The sequence below is a fragment of the Rhinatrema bivittatum genome, chromosome 3 (assembly GCF_901001135.1).
Source record: "Rhinatrema bivittatum chromosome 3, aRhiBiv1.1, whole genome shotgun sequence".
Taxonomy (NCBI): Eukaryota; Metazoa; Chordata; class Amphibia; order Gymnophiona; family Rhinatrematidae; genus Rhinatrema; species Rhinatrema bivittatum.
This window is the reverse complement of record NC_042617.1, coordinates 30,751,093-30,767,891: the sequence shown is the minus strand read 5'-3', so window position 1 is coordinate 30,767,891 and position 16,799 is coordinate 30,751,093. Positions and strand designations below refer to the sequence as shown.

General features: G+C 44.0%; 1 protein-coding gene and 1 long non-coding RNA gene across 2 annotated transcripts in view; one reads left to right on the top strand and one right to left on the bottom strand.

Moving 5' to 3' along the window:
- Positions 1-4,710, bottom strand: part of LOC115086754 — a 44,064-nt gene extending 39,354 nt beyond the window's left edge. The window contains exon 1 of the long non-coding RNA XR_003855330.1: positions 4,579-4,710. This is a non-coding gene — a long non-coding RNA (uncharacterized LOC115086754). The remainder of the gene's footprint in view (positions 1-4,578) is intronic.
- The window catches only part of STUM (stum, mechanosensory transduction mediator homolog), a 125,958-nt gene continuing 113,827 nt past the window's right edge, over positions 4,669-16,799 (top strand). The window contains exon 1 of the mRNA XM_029593045.1: positions 4,669-4,881. Coding sequence (XP_029448905.1) covers positions 4,704-4,881 — 178 coding nt within the window. The 5' untranslated portion in view covers positions 4,669-4,703. The remainder of the gene's footprint in view (positions 4,882-16,799) is intronic.

Genomic DNA, 16,799 nt, shown 5'->3' with positions numbered 1-16,799 from the left:
GCTGATTTTTAAAAAGGGCTCCACGGGTGATCCAGAAAACTATAGCCCCATCAGCCTGGCATTGGTGCCAGACAAAATAGTCAAAGCTATTCCTAAAAACAAAATTACTGACCACAGAGACATGGTTTAATGGGGGAGAGTCAATATGGGCTTTGCAAAAGGAAGTCTTGCCTTATCAATTTACTACATTTTTTTGAGTGTAAATAAATATGCAGATAAAGGCGAGCCAGTTAATATAGTGTACTTGGATTTTCAGAAGGCATTTGGCAAAGTCCCTCATGAGAAACTCCTCAGGAAATTAGGAGGTCATGGGATTGGAGGTGCCCTATTGAGGACTGGTAACTGGTTAAAAGACAGGAAACAGAAGGTAGGACTAAATAGTTGTATGAATGGAGAAAGGTGCAGTGGGACCTGGGCTGTTTAGCATATTAAAAAATGATCTGGAGAAAGGAACGAGCGAGGTGACAAACTTTGCAGATATGACAAAATAATTTTGAATAGATAAAACAGCAGCGGATTGTGAACAACTGCAGAAGGATCTTGTGCGACTAGGCAATTGGGCATCTAAAGGGCAGATGCAATTTAATGTGGACAAGGGCAAAGTAATGCATGTAGGGAAAAATAATCAGGTACACGATGCTGGATTCTGTATTAGGAATCACCACCCAGGAAAAGGAGTCCTTTTGGACAATACCTTGAAATCTTCAGTTCAGTGTGTGGCGGCTGTCAATAATGATGTCGCTACGAATATCGGTATAGAAAAGTTTTATAAATAAATAAATAAATAAGGCAAATAGAATGTTACCAATTATTTGGAAAGGAATAGAAAACAAAACTGAGAATATTGTAGCACCTTTGTATACATCCATGGTGCGACCACACCTTGAGTATTATGTGTAGTTCTGGTCACCTCCATCTAAAAAAAAAAAAAAAAGACATTGCACAGGGGTGGCCAACTCCGATCCATGAGAGCCATAAACAGGCCTGATTTCAGGATATCCCCACTGACTATGCATGAGATAGATTTGCATGTATTGACTCCTTTGTATGCAAATTTACTTCATGCATATTCATTGGGGGTCATCCTGAAAACCTGGCCTATTTGTGGCCCTCGAGGACCGGAGTTGGCCACTCTTGACATAGCAGACATAGAAAACATTGAGAGAAGGGCAATAAAAACGATGAAGGGGATAGAAAAGCTATTTAGCTTGGAAAAGAGACAACTGAGTGGGAATAAAATTGAAATTTACAAAATCATTTGTGGAACGAGTAAACAGGGAATGGTTATTTACCCTTTCAGATGACATTAGGACTAGAGGACATGCCATGAAACTAGTAACTTCTATACATACACATAGAGAAATATAACAATTATAAATAATGTATAATCTATTTTATTATTAATCATATAAACACTTTCACCATTAAAATCCACAAAGCACACTCATTCCCATTCACACAATAAAACCAACATACAATTGACACTGTATAATATTTCACAATAAAGTGCACAAATGCCTCAAAATGTTTTTCCAATATAGAATCACTTTGCTTCACAAGGTTTCCAATGTTTGTGACGTTGTTTGTGACACTTTACGCCGGTCTGTTGCGTGAAAGAGTTTTCGCTGTTCTGAAGGCTTTAATTATAAACTATATAAAGAAAGTTACGGTGAGATTTTTTGAAAAATTGATTGAAAACGATATATACAGGTTATTCCCTGTGATTTTGAAATATGTCCCTGAGGAAGCCCAATGCTTTGGGTGAAACAAGGATCCGTTGTTGGACCATTTATGCGGATGAATGAGAAAAATCATCAGTCTTTGATGTGAATGAAGATTTAGAACAACAATAGCGGGAAAATTGTGTACCCGTATTATAAACATTGGAAACCTTGTGAAGCAAAGTGATTCTATATTGGAAAAACATTTTGAGGCATTTGTGCACTTTATTGTGAAATATTATACAGTGTCAATTGTATGTTGGTTTTATTGTGTGAATGGGAATGAGTGTGCTTTGTGGATTTTAATGGTGAAAGTGTTTATATGATTAATAATAAAATAGATTATACATTATTTATAATTGTTATATTTCTCTATGTGTATGTATAGAAGAAATTCTCAGAGAAATTAGTGTCAAATTTGTCCCTAGGTGTTGTTTGCCATATGAAACTAGTAACTGGCATATTTAAAACTAATCATAGCAAGTATTTTTTTTACTCAGCGCACAATCAAGCTGTGGAATCTGTTGCCAGAGGACGTGGTCAAGACAACTAACAAAGTGGGGTTCAAAAAAGGATTGGACAAGTTCCTGAAGGAAAAGTTCATAATCAGAGCTTATCCCTGGGAGTGAAATATAAGAAACAGATGAACTGTTGGGGATCTGGCGGGTACTTGTGGATTATCAGAGACAGAATGCTGGGCTCAGTGGATCTTGCTCTGACCCAGCATGGCACTTCTTATGGGGAAGAACCAGCATGCATTTAGCAAAAGGATGTGCTTTACTAACCCAGCAGAATTCTTTGAAGACACGGATAAGCATGCAGATAAAGGTAAGCCGGTCGACAGAGTGTATCGAGATTTTTAGAAGTCATTTAATAAAGTCTCTCATGAGGGACTCCTCAGAAAACTAAAAGGTCATGGGATAGGAGGCAGTCTTACTGCAGATTGGTGACTGGTTAAAAGATAGGAAATAGAGAATAGCACTAAATGGTTGTTTTTCCCAGTGGCAAAGGGCACAACGAGTGAAGGGATCAAAGGAAAAATATCCACAGTAGTTAAAACACAAACACATTGTAAGAAACTGTGACAGTAGCTTGCAAGACTGGGGAACTAGACATTTAAATTACAGATTACATAGGGACGTTAACTTTAAAATGAGCATTCGGGCACTCATAAACACATGTATGGGCTTGCGAGAATACATAGGCTGAAATATTAAATTGTGCACGCAATCACGTGCGTATGTGTGCTCCTAATTTTAAGTAGTTATTTGAGCAAAGGTAAATGGATTTTAAGTCAACCAGTTTAATGATTAGTCCTTCTCAAGATCATCCAGACTCTCTGGTTCTTCAGCCTGCACTCTCCCCCCAGTTGACCCAGACTCCTCACCAGTCATTTTAGGCCTAAACAGAGATTTACATAGACTTGCACCTCATCGAGAGCAGAAATAAACAAGCGCGGCTAACAGCGTGTATATGGGCCTTTTAAGGTGAGCAAAGCTTTTAAAATGAATCTCCTAATGTGGAGAAGTAAAACAATGAGAATAAAACCGTGAATATCATAATGCCTCTGTGTAGATCAGTGGTGCGAAGGCACGTGGAGTATTGTGTGTCGTTCTGGTCACCCCATCTCAAAAAAGATGTAGCAGAACTAGAAAAGATTCAGACAATGGGCAACAAAAATGATAAAGCAAATGCAGTGGCTCCCTTATGAAGAAAGCCTGAGTAGGTTAAAGCTTTCAGCTTGGAGAAGAGATGATTTAGAGGAGATAGGGTAGAGGAATATAAAATCATGAGAGAGGTGCAACAGGTAAATTAAAGCATGGTTATTTACCTTTTTAAATAGCCCTAGGACTAGGGGGACAGTCCTTGAAACATAAGAACATACTGGGTCAGACCAAGGGTCCATCAAGCCCAGCATCCTGTTTCCAACAGTGGCCAATCCAGGCCATAAGAACCTGGCAAGTACCCAAAAACTAAGTCTATTCCATGTTACCATTGTTAATGGAGGTGGCTATTCTCTAGGTGAACTTAATAGCAGGTAATGGACTTCTCCTCCAAGGACTTATCCAATCCTTTTTTAAACACAGCTATACTAACTGCACTAACCACATCCTCTGGCAACAAATTCCAGAGTTTAATTGTGCTATAAACTTGACTAGTATCTATGTTCCGCCTCCCTCCTTATTCCTCCAACCCGGGATTGAACTCGCAGTCACTGAGAGTGAAAGGACAGGCCTCTTGCGAGCTCGGTCACGAGCTCCCACTCCTGAGCAAGCAGCAGATTTAAAACAAATTGGGAGAATGTATTTTTTTCACTCAAGGCACAATTAGACTGTGGAATTAGTTGTGGGAAGATACGGTCAAAAGGGTTTAAATGGAGAAAAAGTCCATAAACTTTACTAGGTGGCCTCGGGGAAACCTTCGGCTTATCCCTGAGGGTGAGCCCCAAGGAATGGATCTGCAGGGTACCTCCTAAAGCCCTGGATGCGGCCACTGTTGGCGACAGGATACTGGCTGGGTTCTATGGACCTTTGGTCTGACCCAACATGGCACTTTCTATGTTCTTATAAGTAACAGGTAAAGCCCAAAAAAAGTAACCTTTTTTTTTTTTTAGGGGAGAATCTCCCTCCATGTCCGTCTTTTTTTTTCAAATATGTTATGTATGCGCGTACAAGGATGTGAAGAGAGTGAGAGTGCACGTGTGTGTGCACTGTGGAAAATAACACAAGAGAGGGGGGTGTGTGTGTGTGTGTACTGTGGAAAAGAACACAAGAGGGTGGGTGGGGTGTGTGTGCTTAGAGCGAGTACAGAAGGCTGGGAACGTGCACACATACATCTCGTGTTTGCCGCCGCTTACCATCCGCGCGCGAGGAGCGGGCGCGCGCTGTCTCTTTCAGCGAGCCCCGGGGTGGCTGCACGAGGTGCTCGCGCGCCGCTCTCCTTTGCCCGGGACTGAGCGCGAGAGGAGCCGCCGGCGCAGCCATGGACGCCAAGGAAGGAGACGCGGCCGAGCGGGGCGGTGGCGGCGCTGCTTCGTCCAGCAGCGGGGTGGTGGTGCAGGTCCGCGAGAAGAAGGGGCCGCTGCGCGCCGCTATCCCCTACATGCCCTTCCCCGTCGCCGTGCTCTGCCTCTTCCTCAACACCTTCGTGCCGGGGCTCGGTAAGCATTTCGCTTCTGGGGGGGGGGAAGAGTTGGTAACGGGGTGGGCGGTGGCCGGGGCGAGCGGCAGGGAGGCAGGTGCGCGCGCGCGCCGGGCACCCGGGGAACTTTTGGGCAGGGACGGAGTAAGGAGGGGAGCGGCGTTCTCCTGGGTATTCCCGGGGACATCCGTTTCTCGGTGTGTGCCCGCCCTGTGGCGGAGCGTGGGGGTGTTTCACGTGTGTTTCTTGAGCTGTCTTTAGGTTTTGGGGTTTTTTTTTTCTGTAGATCTGATAAACCCTTTTGAAGTTTTCCCTCCGGCTTCTAAGTAGCAGAGGTTGGGGGCCGGGGGTTTCCCGGATTTCCTTTATTTCCTCTTAATTGGGTTCCATGGCCCAAGTATTCTACCCTCCGGCTATCCTGAGGGCAGCAAAGGTGGGGTTCGGCGTACATTTAGTTTGTGCCGGTCCTATTGACGCCTTGTGAAAGCAGCATCTACTTTCCTGTTTCTTGGTTCTTTCTTTACTTTTTTTTTTTTTTTTTTCGGTCTCTTGTGTAAATGATTTTCGGTTTTTTTTTAATTATTATTTTGTTAGCCCAGGATTTTTTTTTCCAACCTGGCAGCTTCCTCCTCCTTTTTGGGCTCCCAGCTCAATCAGAACCGCTTCCTCTTGGGACTGTGGTATAATGAGCTTTGGTGGCCAGTTACTCAGCCACTGAGTCCTCTCAGCTAGCGGAGCCATCCAGTGCCAGTCCTCTGGGTAAGAGACTGAGCTCATGGTTCCCTCCCTAACCCTCCTACTGGCAGATCCTTGGGTCAGACAGTAGATGCTGCTCTTGAGCAATGTCTGGCATGCCAACCTCCCCCTCCCCCTTAGTGGTAGTGAGTGTGCGCTTCTTCAGCAGCATCCCTAGTCCTGGTAAACCTAAGGAGCAGATGTATTATGCAAGGCTCAGTAAATACACCTGTCTGTCTCGCACAGCAATGCAGCTGAGCCCCCCCTTTTCATTATAGTTACGCCTTTGTTTTCTGTGTGTATTTATTTATTTTTTTAAATCTCCCACTTTGGGAGTCAGGAGCTGTCTACTTTACTTATGCTGCATGGATTCTTTCAGTTTGTCACTCAAGGGTGGTATTTGTACTGGGGCAGGTCTGTGATAATAGACAGCACCGCTGAAGGAGGCTTGCTACACTTCGCTCTATAATGGTTGGGGTGTTCAGGAGTTGCCGCATCCTAAAACTTAAAACACCTTTTTAAAACTCGGAAGACAAATAAGCTGAAAGGATAATCTTGATTCTTTCTATGGGGTGTATGCAGTAGTGTGTGAGTTAAAACTATGCACTGAAATAATGGTATGCTAATCATGCATTATGAGTTTAAAAAGCCCACGAACTAGAAAACGGGAATTAAAATGTGCGCAGACCTGAGTTAAAATGTGCTTTCAGCACAGAATGAACGCATTTTAAACTCTGGAGTGGGGGAGGGGGAATCTCAGTTGTGATTTAGATGCACACAAATACTTTTAGCATAGACAATATTTTTTGTGTGCATAAAGCTTATCAATGTGCAGAAACATGCTTTGTGTGTGTAAAGCATGTTTTCTGCACAAAAATCCTGATTGCAGGTCCACTCTCTCTATTTATTTAAAACCTTTTCTATACTGTCGTTTAGGAATGCACCATCACAACAGTTTACAGAGAGGCACATATATTTAGGATTGGGTAGAATTTTCTAACAAAGTGCCAGTAAAGTTTCGGCTACATGTTTTTAATAGTAAAAGGTATATGATAAGTGACATCGATCTTGTCCATTTATATGACTACAGGCCGATACAGGGAAGTGCACAGAAAAGCAGAAAAAAACTGCTTTCTGTTAGCCCTGGTTTGGATGCGTGTTTTCGACATGCTAGCTTTACCCCTTATACAGTAAGGGGTAATAGCGTGTTGCAAACACATGTCCAAACCCCCCCTGAAACTAGCGCCTGCAACTTGCAAATGCATGTTGATGGCCCTATTAGTTATTCCTTCGCGATACAGAAAGTAAAATGTGCAGCCAAGCCGCGCATTTTACTTTCAGAAATTAATGCCTGTCCAAAGGCTGGCGTTAATTTCTGCCAGCGCTGGGGAAGTGCATAGAAAAGCAGAAAAGTGCTTTTCTGTACACCCTCCGACTTAATATCATAGTGATATTAAGTTGGAGGCCCCAAAAGTAAAAAAAAAAAAAAAAAAAAAAAAAAAAAGGTAAAAATTAAAAATCGGCCCGCGGGTCGGAAGACGGACGCTCAATTATGCCGGCATCCATTTTCTGAACCCGTGGCTGTCAGCGGGTTTGAGAACCGACGCCGGCAAAATTGAGCGTCTGCTGTCAAACCGGCTGACAGCCGCCGCCGCTCCTTTCAAAAAGGAGGCGCTAGGGACGTGCTAGTGTCCCTAGCGCCTCCTTTTACCACGGACCCTAATTTGCATAGGCCACCGTCCTGAATCACGCGCCCAGGAGAGTGGCCTGTGCGCGTGCGCTTTTCTGTATCGGCCTGTTAGTGGGGTAACCATATAAGTATTTTACTTGTATACTGAATTTCTCTAACATTAGTAGTTAAGTATGAGAGAAAAAATAATAAAATATGCAAATATGCATCTAGGTGACTTTGAGCTGTGTGTTGATGTTCCTTTGCCTGCTTCTGCCCATAGACTGACACAAGCGCTGGAAACTTTACTCCACCCCTGACCAGAAGTAAAATTTCCAGTGCTAAGAAACCCTGAGTTAAGCTGGGGGGGAGGGGCAGGGTGGTAATATGTAATGTCTTCATTTGCAAGGGATTTCCATGCAAGGGCATTAAGCAAGATGTGCAGTTCTACATGCACATTGTTTTGTGCACAAAATTCCTTGCTTCATCGGGCATAATGTTTTCACATTTTAAAAAAAAACAAAGTGTGTAGTACCGAGGGAAAACTGCACTCTCCTGAACGCACCTTATTGCATCTGCTCCTATGTTCTTCTACGTTACATTGCCGATGGGGGAAGCAACAGACGCTCTCTTCCCTAATTTCTGAGCAAGCCTTTACAAAAACCTTTTGCTTCTCTGGTCAGAAACTCTGAAGAAATGCAAGGAAATGCATCTCTTCCGAGGGGGTGTTGGGTGCCTGGAATTGCTTGTCAGCTGAGGTGACGAAGACTTTTGAAGCCTTGCTTGGGACAGACACAGAGGGAGATAACCGCGGATCAAGGAGGGTCGGAGCAAGGGGAAGAGGTGGGCAGGCAGGCAACTGACTAGAGTGGGTCACAACAGCGACTGTTACTTTTGTTAACTGTGGACCTTGCAAAGGAAGGAGCAATACACAATTTTGTTATTAATAGAATAATCATGGGATGTTCTGGCAGCAAGAGACTTACAACCATCAGGTTGTCAATAGAAACCAATTCGGCTCAGTGATGCAACAAGTCCTCCCACCTCCTGTGTTCACCAGTGCTCCCCCAGCGTTCACCTGCTTACGGTAATGGAGCAGAAATCGGTGATATTTGTTTTAGCTGTTTTTCTTTATTTTCATTTAAGCTGTGGTCTTGTGCTTACCTGGTCCTGCTTTGTCTTCATGCTTTTTAGAAGCGCTTGGAGGGTGAAAAGGTGCAGGTGGTAGGGTCACGCTGGCCAAATAAAAATCTCATGCTAAATTAACTTTTTTTTTTTTTTTCCAATGGGGGAAATAAACACCCTTGCAAGAGGAAAATCAGATCTGTGTCTCATCCTGCTAAATATGTGACTACAAGGCAGTAAAGCCCAATCAAGGACGGGGAAAGAGAAATGGTGAGTGAGGAGAAAGGGGAATGAGGGTTTGGGTGTGAGTGTGTGTGAGAGAATGAACGTTTGTGTGTATATGAGAGAGAGTGGACAAAGTTTGGGTGTAGCCCCCGTTCACCCACTATTCCAGGCCAGTTTCAGAGTGACTGGAAACCAAAATTCCCTGGTATGAAAAGCTGGACATTTTTTATCCTTATTAGTTTTAATTATTGGTGTTTTATATGTCTGATATTTTGACATATTTTATTGGTTTTTGGGCATTTTGAACATTTTTATATGATTTTAATTTTAGAAAGGTATTCTCATCATCAGCTGTCTTGAAATTTTTATTTTTTTATGTGTATGCCTGTGAAAGAGAGAGATTGGGGAGGAAGTGATGTCCCCTCCAGGATTGGCAACCTAAGCAGTGACCTCTTGCCCCGGCTCACTAATCTGCTGCCATCCTGATGTGATACAAGCTTTACCCCGAAGTGGAAAGCACCTGGAAGACTCCCTCATTGCAAGGTGATGTCGCTGGTGAAAAGAGAGACCGTTTTTAAAAAAAAAAAAAAGTTCCCTTTCACGAGCCGGGAGGCTCAGCAGGCCTTGCTTAGCAGCAAGGAGGAAAACATGGCCGCCGCAGACCACGTGACGGAGGAGTTAGAGGAGGAGCCTTGCACAGGCTCGGAGTTAGTGGGGATCCCTTTACGAGAAGAATTTAGACCGTGGTTTGCTAAAATTCCCCAGGTTGTGGCAGAAATCAAGCAGGATTTCACATAAATCTTGAAGGGAGAAGTACAGTCTCAGGGACCAGGTAACAGAGGTCGAAACCCAGGCAGAGGACCAGGCTGCCGAGTCAGCGTACTGCAAAGAGGAAATTGCAAGGGCTGACCCATTCTTTATTGGAAGTGGAAGAATGGATAGAAGACCTAGAAAATAGGTCCAGGAGGGCTAACCCCGACTTCAGAGGGGTCCCACAGATATCTGCATATAAAGACTTGTTTCCAAGTGGTATCTAGTGTCTGTACACAATTACTGGATTCCGAGGAGGCTGTGGGCCCACTCCTGGTTATCAAATCAGAGCAACCTAGAGGGAATCTACAGAGAGATATAAATGGTCTGTTTTCATGATTTCTCAATTAAAGAAAAGGTGGCCACAATGGCTAGAAAAAAAGGCTGCATTATCTAGAATGACCACCAAATCGACATCTTCCAAGACCTCTCTATGAACGCTGTTCAGAAGAGGCGGGCCTTTAGGGATATCCTAACTGTGTTGAAGTGTGAAGACATTAAATATCGGTAGACTTTCCCGTTCGGGCTGCCATTTACAGCTAAAGGACAATCTACTAAAGTGAAATCGGTAGAAGTAACTTTGGATTTTTATAGGTCTGTTGAGATAACAGTACCCCAGAGGGGTCAGCCCGTGACCGGCTGAGAAAATCTGGAAAAGAGGAATGAATGTCCTAAATGGGGTCTGGTACACGCCTACGGAAACAGCCCGATATGCACTCGTCACCTGGAACGGCGAGTGTAAGAGGAGCAGGACCTTTATGGACACTTTCGTAAATGTGATCTACTGTCTCACTATCGAGGGGACAATGTGCTATTTAGCTGGCTCTCCGGAGCTGGGTGTACACTATTAATACAAGTCGTCTTGTGAAGGGGTAGTTTATATGCTTTATTTTTAGGAAGTGGGCAACGTGAATGCGGTTGTCTGGTATTGTTAGGGGTTCTGAAGGGGTCGGGGTGGGATCTCGGGCCATACCTGCTGGTTTCTTCCTCCCAGGGGGTTTAGGAGCCTCATGTTGGGTGGGGGGAGGGGGGTATGGGCTTTGTTTTGGGATGGGGGTGGCAGAAGGGGGAGACTATAAATGGGATTGGGTTCACATGCCGGTGTTAGACTATAGGTTCGTAGGACTTTTTATCAAGAGGCCTTTAAGCCTGGATGACAAGGGGGGGGGGGGGACTGAGGAGAAGGGGTGTCCATTTAATATGGAGATGTTCTCCTTTTTTATTATAGATGGTTCTGGTTGAGATTAAGATCCTCTCCATTTAATGCCAAGGGTTTGAACTTCCCTTTTAAAAGAAAGCTACTTTATAAAGAAGCGGTGGTTATAGGAGCCAATGTGATTTTCTGCCAGGAAATGCCCCTGACGGCAAGATTTTCCCATCTGTTGGGTTGTAAACAATTCCCTTTTCAATATTTTGCTTATGCGACCAACAATAAATATGGGGGAGTGGGAATCTTGTTCGCTCACATCTTAGTGGTCGATGTATCCTCTGTAATCCAGAATGTCAATGGTAGGTTCCTCATCTTGAAGGTAGTTATCAATGGGGAATGTCTCACCTTGGTCAATATATATAAATTCCCCCTCGCGAATCAGGGAGTCTTCTTTCAGACTATCAAGAACTCTTTGGAAGGGTGGGCTGAAGACTATATCCTGCTAGGTGGCAATTTTAATCTTATGAGTTATCCCTACCTCGATAATTCCTTGGACAGGGGGTGCCTCTCGTTCACAGTGGTGCTCCTTGAAGTTTAATGTGCCATTGGGGCCTGCAGGATATATGGAGCCTGCAGAATCCTATTCGGAAAGACTTCATTTTCTACTTGGTGCAACACTTCTCATATTCCTGTATTATTTTCTATTGGATTCTATGCTGGTGGGAGCAGTGCAGGATACCAGGATCGGCCATATTAAATGGTCTGATCATGCCCCGATCTGGTTAGAGATGCAAATAGGTAAAGAGCTATGGGAGACCCAGTTCTGGAGGCTGAATTACTTTTTTTTTTTTTTTTTCCCTCCAAGATAAGGCTTTAAATGAGACTCTGATTAAGGATATCCAGGAATATTTTCGATTCAATGATATGGAAGAAGTGTCTCCAACAGTTCTCTGGGAGGGAATGAAGATGGTCATTTGGTGAAAGCTTATCTCCTGGGCCTCTTTTTTTTTTCTTAAAAAACAGAAGGCAGCTAAAAGGTTGGAGATCATGTGTCGTATAGGCAAGCTGGAGATCCAACACAAGCATAGTGGGGATGTTAAAGCTAAGGCAGTGCTGGATACAGCCAGACAGGAACTGCAAGCCTTAAACTTGTGAGAGATAGCCTTCCGGATGCTTAAAGCGAAGCAGCGATTTTTTTTTTTTTTTTTTTTTTTTTTTTTTTTTAAATTTGGGAATAAGTCGGACTGACTTTTGGCCAGGCAAACTGAGGGTCCAGTCGAGACAGAGCCAGATTCTAAAAATTAAAGATAAGGCGCGTGAGATGATTTTTGAGAGTAGATTGATTTCAGATCGGTTTACACAATTTTATAATTATCTATATGCGAGAGTTGGGGGCATACCGTCCACCATCATTGCATCATATCTGAGATCTGTTTCTCTCCCCTCTTTATCTGAAGAACATAGGGAATTTTTATGTGCCCCTATATGTACTGATGAGATCCTTAGTGCATTTCAGATCTTAAATTAGGCAAGGCCCCTGGTCTCGATGGATTTTCTGCCAAGTTTTATAAGGCTTATAGGTCAGTGATTCTCCAACCTTTGGCTAACATGTTTAATTTTTTGAGAGTGGGGGGTTCACTAGCATCTAGAGAGGGTGAATGTCACTGGCATCACGGTCCTTGCAAAGCCAGGGCATATTCCTACTCATTGTGGCTCTTATCGCCCGATTTCACTTATAAACATAGATCTGAAAATATATGAATATAAGAACATGCCATACTGGGTCAGATCAGGGGACCATCAAGCCCAGCATCCTGTTTCCAACAGTGGCCAATCCAGGCCATAAGAACCTGGCAAGTACCCCAAAACTAAATCTATCCCATGCTACTGATGCTAGTAATAGCAGTGGCTATTTTCTAAGTCAACATAATAGCAGGTAATGGACTTCTCCTCCAAGAACGTATCCGATCCTTTTTTAAACCCAGCTAAACTAGCTGCACTAACCTAACCACATCCCCTGCAACAAATTCCAGTGTTTAATTGTGCATTGAGTGAAAAAGAACTGTCTCCGATTAGTTTTAAATGTGCCACATGCTAATTTCATGGAGTGCCCCCTAGTCTTTCTATTATCCGAAAGAGTAAATAACCGATTTTCATTTACCTGTTCTAGACCTCTCATGATGTTAAACACCTCTATCATATCCCCCCTCAGCTGTCTCTTCTCCAAGCTGAACAGTCCTAACCTCTTTAGTCTTTCCTCATAGGGGAGCTGTTTCATCCTCTTTATCATTTTGGTCGCCCTTCTCTGTACCTTCTCCATCGCAACTATATCTTTTTTTGAGATGCTGCAACCAGAATTGTACAAAGTATTCAAGGTGCATAAGAACATAAGAAAATGCCATACTCAGTCAGACCAAGGGTCCATCAAGCCCAGCATCCTGTTTCCAACAGTGGCCAATCCAGGCCATAAGAACCTGGCAAGTACCCAAAAACTAAGTCTATTCCATGTAACCATTGCTAATGGCAGTGGCTATTCTCTAACGGGTCTATCCAGTAAAGTGCGGCCGCTCCTAACCCGCGTTAGCCCTTCCTGCAATCCCGAATCCCCTTTAACCTACTCCTACTGCGTCCTAAAATCCCCAGGCAACCCCTTCCGCACGCGGCATGTATATTGCATGCAAATGAGCGAATTAGCTATTCCCTAGCATCCCGTAACCCGCGCCCCGACTATCGCTATCTTTCCCTGCCGTTTTGTCGCGCGTTTAACCTGCTAACTTACCGCCTACCCATGCCGTGACGCCAAACGTCGTGACGTCACTTCTTGAGCGGCCAATTGCATGCACAGGGGCCGCTTTCCCCCGTGCTGGGATCAATCTTCGCCGGGAGGCAGGGGAGCCACGATCCGTTCTTGCTGATGGCTGCAAAAAAAAAGTAAGTTGCGCAGCGGGAGGCAGGAGAGGTCCGATGTCCGGAGGGAGCTGCAAAAAGTAAGTTGCTTCGCCGCTTCGTACTGCCAGCCCCTTCTTCCCTCCTCCCGGAGCAAGGCTGCTTTTCGCGCCCTGCTTGGGGAGGGGGGACTGGCAGTCCCGACTTCCTGGTATCTGTCATTTCAAATGACATTTGAAATGACAGATACCAGCGTGGCGTGAAGCGTTAGGCTCGCGCACCCAGGATACTGTATAGGCGCTCTATCCAGTAAAATGGGTTGCGCGGGCCTAACGCTTCACGGACGCGGTTTACATTTACATGAAATTATAGTTCAGGATCGAGCGGTAGGTGAGCTGCACTGTGTGTGCGGCAACTGCGGGTGCGCCGGGCACTAATGCAGCTCTTCCTACCGCTCGGTACTGGATAGACCTGTATGTGAACTTAATAGCAGGTAATGGACTTCTCCTCCAAGAACTTATCCAATCCTTTTTTAAACACAGCTATACTAACTGCACTAACCACATTCTCTGGCAACAAATTCCAGAGTTTAATTGTGCGTTGAGTAAAAAAGAACTTTCTCCGATTAGTTTTAAATGTGCCCCATGCTAACTTCATGGAGTGCCCCCTAGTCTTTCTACTATCCGAAAGAGTAAATAACCGATTCACATCTACCCGTTCTAGACCTCTCATGATTTTAAACACATCTATCATTTCCCCCCTCAGTCGTCTCTTCTCCAAGCTGAAAAGTCCTAACCTCTTTAGTCTTTCCTCATAGGGGAGTTGTTCCATTCCCCTTATCATTTTGGTAGCCCTTCTCTGTACCTTCTCCATCGCAATTATATCTTTTTTGAGATGCGGCGACCAGAATTGTACACAGTATTCAAGGTGCGGTCTCACCATGGAGCGATACAGAGGCATTATGACATTTTCCGTTTTATTCACCATTCCTTTTCTAATAATTCCCAACATTCTGTTTGCTTTTTTGACTGCCGCAGCACACTGCACCGATAATTTCAATGTGTTATCCACTATGACACCTAGATCTCTTTCTTGGGTTGTAGCACCTAATATGGAACCCAACATTGTGTAATTATAGCATGGGTTATTTTTCCCTATATGCATCACCTTGCACTTATCCACATTAAATTTCATCTGCCATTTGGATGCCCAATTTTCCAGTCTCAGAAGGTCTTCCTGCAATTTATCACAATCTGCTTGTGATTTAACTACTCTGAACAATTTTGTATCATCTGCAAATTTGATTACCTCGCTCGTCGTATTTCTTTCCAGATCATTTATAAATATATTGAAAAGTACAGGTCCCATTACAGATCCCTGAGGCACTCCACTGTCCACTCCCTTACACTGAGAAAATTGTCCATTTCATCCTACTCTGTTTCCTGTCTTTTAGCCAGTTTGTAATCCACGAAAGGACATAGCCACCTATCCCATGGCTCCTTACTTTTCCTAGAAGCCTCTCATGAGGAACTTTTGTCAAACGCTTTCTGAAAATCCAAGTACACTACATCTACCAGTTACCTTTATCACACATGCTTATTAACTCCTTCAAAAAAGTGAAGCAGATTTGTGAGGCAAGACTTGCCCTGGGTAAAGCCATGCTGACTTTGTTCCATTAAACCATGTCTTTCTATATGTTCTGTGATTTTGATGTTTAGAACACTTTCCACTATTTTTCCTGGCACTGAAGTCAGGTTAACCAGTCTGTAGTTTCCCGGATCACCCCTGGAGCCCTTTTTAAATATTGGGGTTACATTGGCCACCCTCCAGTCTTTAGGTACAATGGATGATTTAATAAGTTACAAATTTTTACTAATAGATCTGAAATTTCATTTTTGAGTCTGTCGTCATTCACTGCTATACATTCTAATTCTCCCATTTTACTACTTAGACTTCTGGCATTAGCATACAAACATATTGGCCTCCGGATTGGGGGTGGTTGCCCCCGATTCTCTTACGGGGATGAATCGGGCTTTGTTCCAGGTCGCCTTGCCTTGGACAGTGTACGGAGGGTCTGGATCTCAGTTGGTGGGTGCAACATCAGAAGGTACCATCGGTCCTTTTGGTGATCAATGCCAAGAAAGCGTTCGATCGCATTCATTGAGAGTACTTATTTCAGGTTCTGGATAAGTTCGAGCTGGGCTCTTCCTTCCTTACTTGTATATACACGCTGTATGAATTCCACAGGCCAGAGTTAGGGTAAATGGGGAATTACTCTGAACTGCTGGATGTGGGAAGGGGCACCCAGCAAGGTTGTCCACTCTCCCCTCTTTTGTTTGTGCTCTCTCTCTCTCTAGAACCCTTTGTTTGGGTGGTCAGAATGTAGATTTAATCTGAGGGGTGTCTGAGTGGGGAGTCATATAAACCGACCATGTTTGCATTTGATCTATTGTTCACGGAGCGATCCTTATTTGTCCTACTGGGGGAAATGAGGAAATTTGGCTCTGTATCAGGGTTTTAAGGTAAATGAGGACCAATCTGAGATCCTAAATCTATCCCTAGACAGCATGGATGTGGAGCGTATGTGTAAAGGGCTTCCATTTAAATGGGCAGCTAAACTTGACCTCTTTATTCTCTTTGAATTATATTCCTCTGTTCTGAGGAATTTGCAGAGATTTGGAAAGGTGGAATAGATTGGAGCTGTTCTGGTTTGGAAGAATCTCCACAGTCAAGATGAATGCATTACACCGACTTTTATCTCTTCCAAATGTTGCTAGTGTCCATTCCCATTAGGGCGCTTAAAAAAAAAATGGCAGAAAGCACTGATGTGCTTTATTTGGAAACGGCGTCCCCCACAAGTTGCAAAGTCAGTGCTGTATAGACCCAAAAGCCAAGGGGGGGGGGGGGGGTTGGGAGTTCCCCATTTTGAATTTTACTACGTTGTGGCCTAGCTAAAAGCTGTATGGGAATGGCACTATAAAACCATTAATAAGGCCTGGGTAGATTTAGATCGGGATCTCTTTGGAAGTCCTCCCCTGACATGGGCAGTGTGGCAAGCGAATATTGTGGAGCAAGTTATTACTAAGGGCTCCCCCTTCATGGCCCACTCCTTGAGGTTATGGCGTCAATATCGGACCTAGTTGCTGGGGGGTAAGCAGTATTGGCACTCTATTTTATTTCTCTATAATAAGGACTTCACGCTGGGGAATTCGCACAAGGCTGCTGCCTACTGGCAAGCTCTTGGTATCGAGAGATTGGAGCAAGTTTGGGGAGCAGGTTCGGTCCTTAACTTTGAAACCCTTTATCACCTATACTCCCTGGAGGCTACGGACAATTC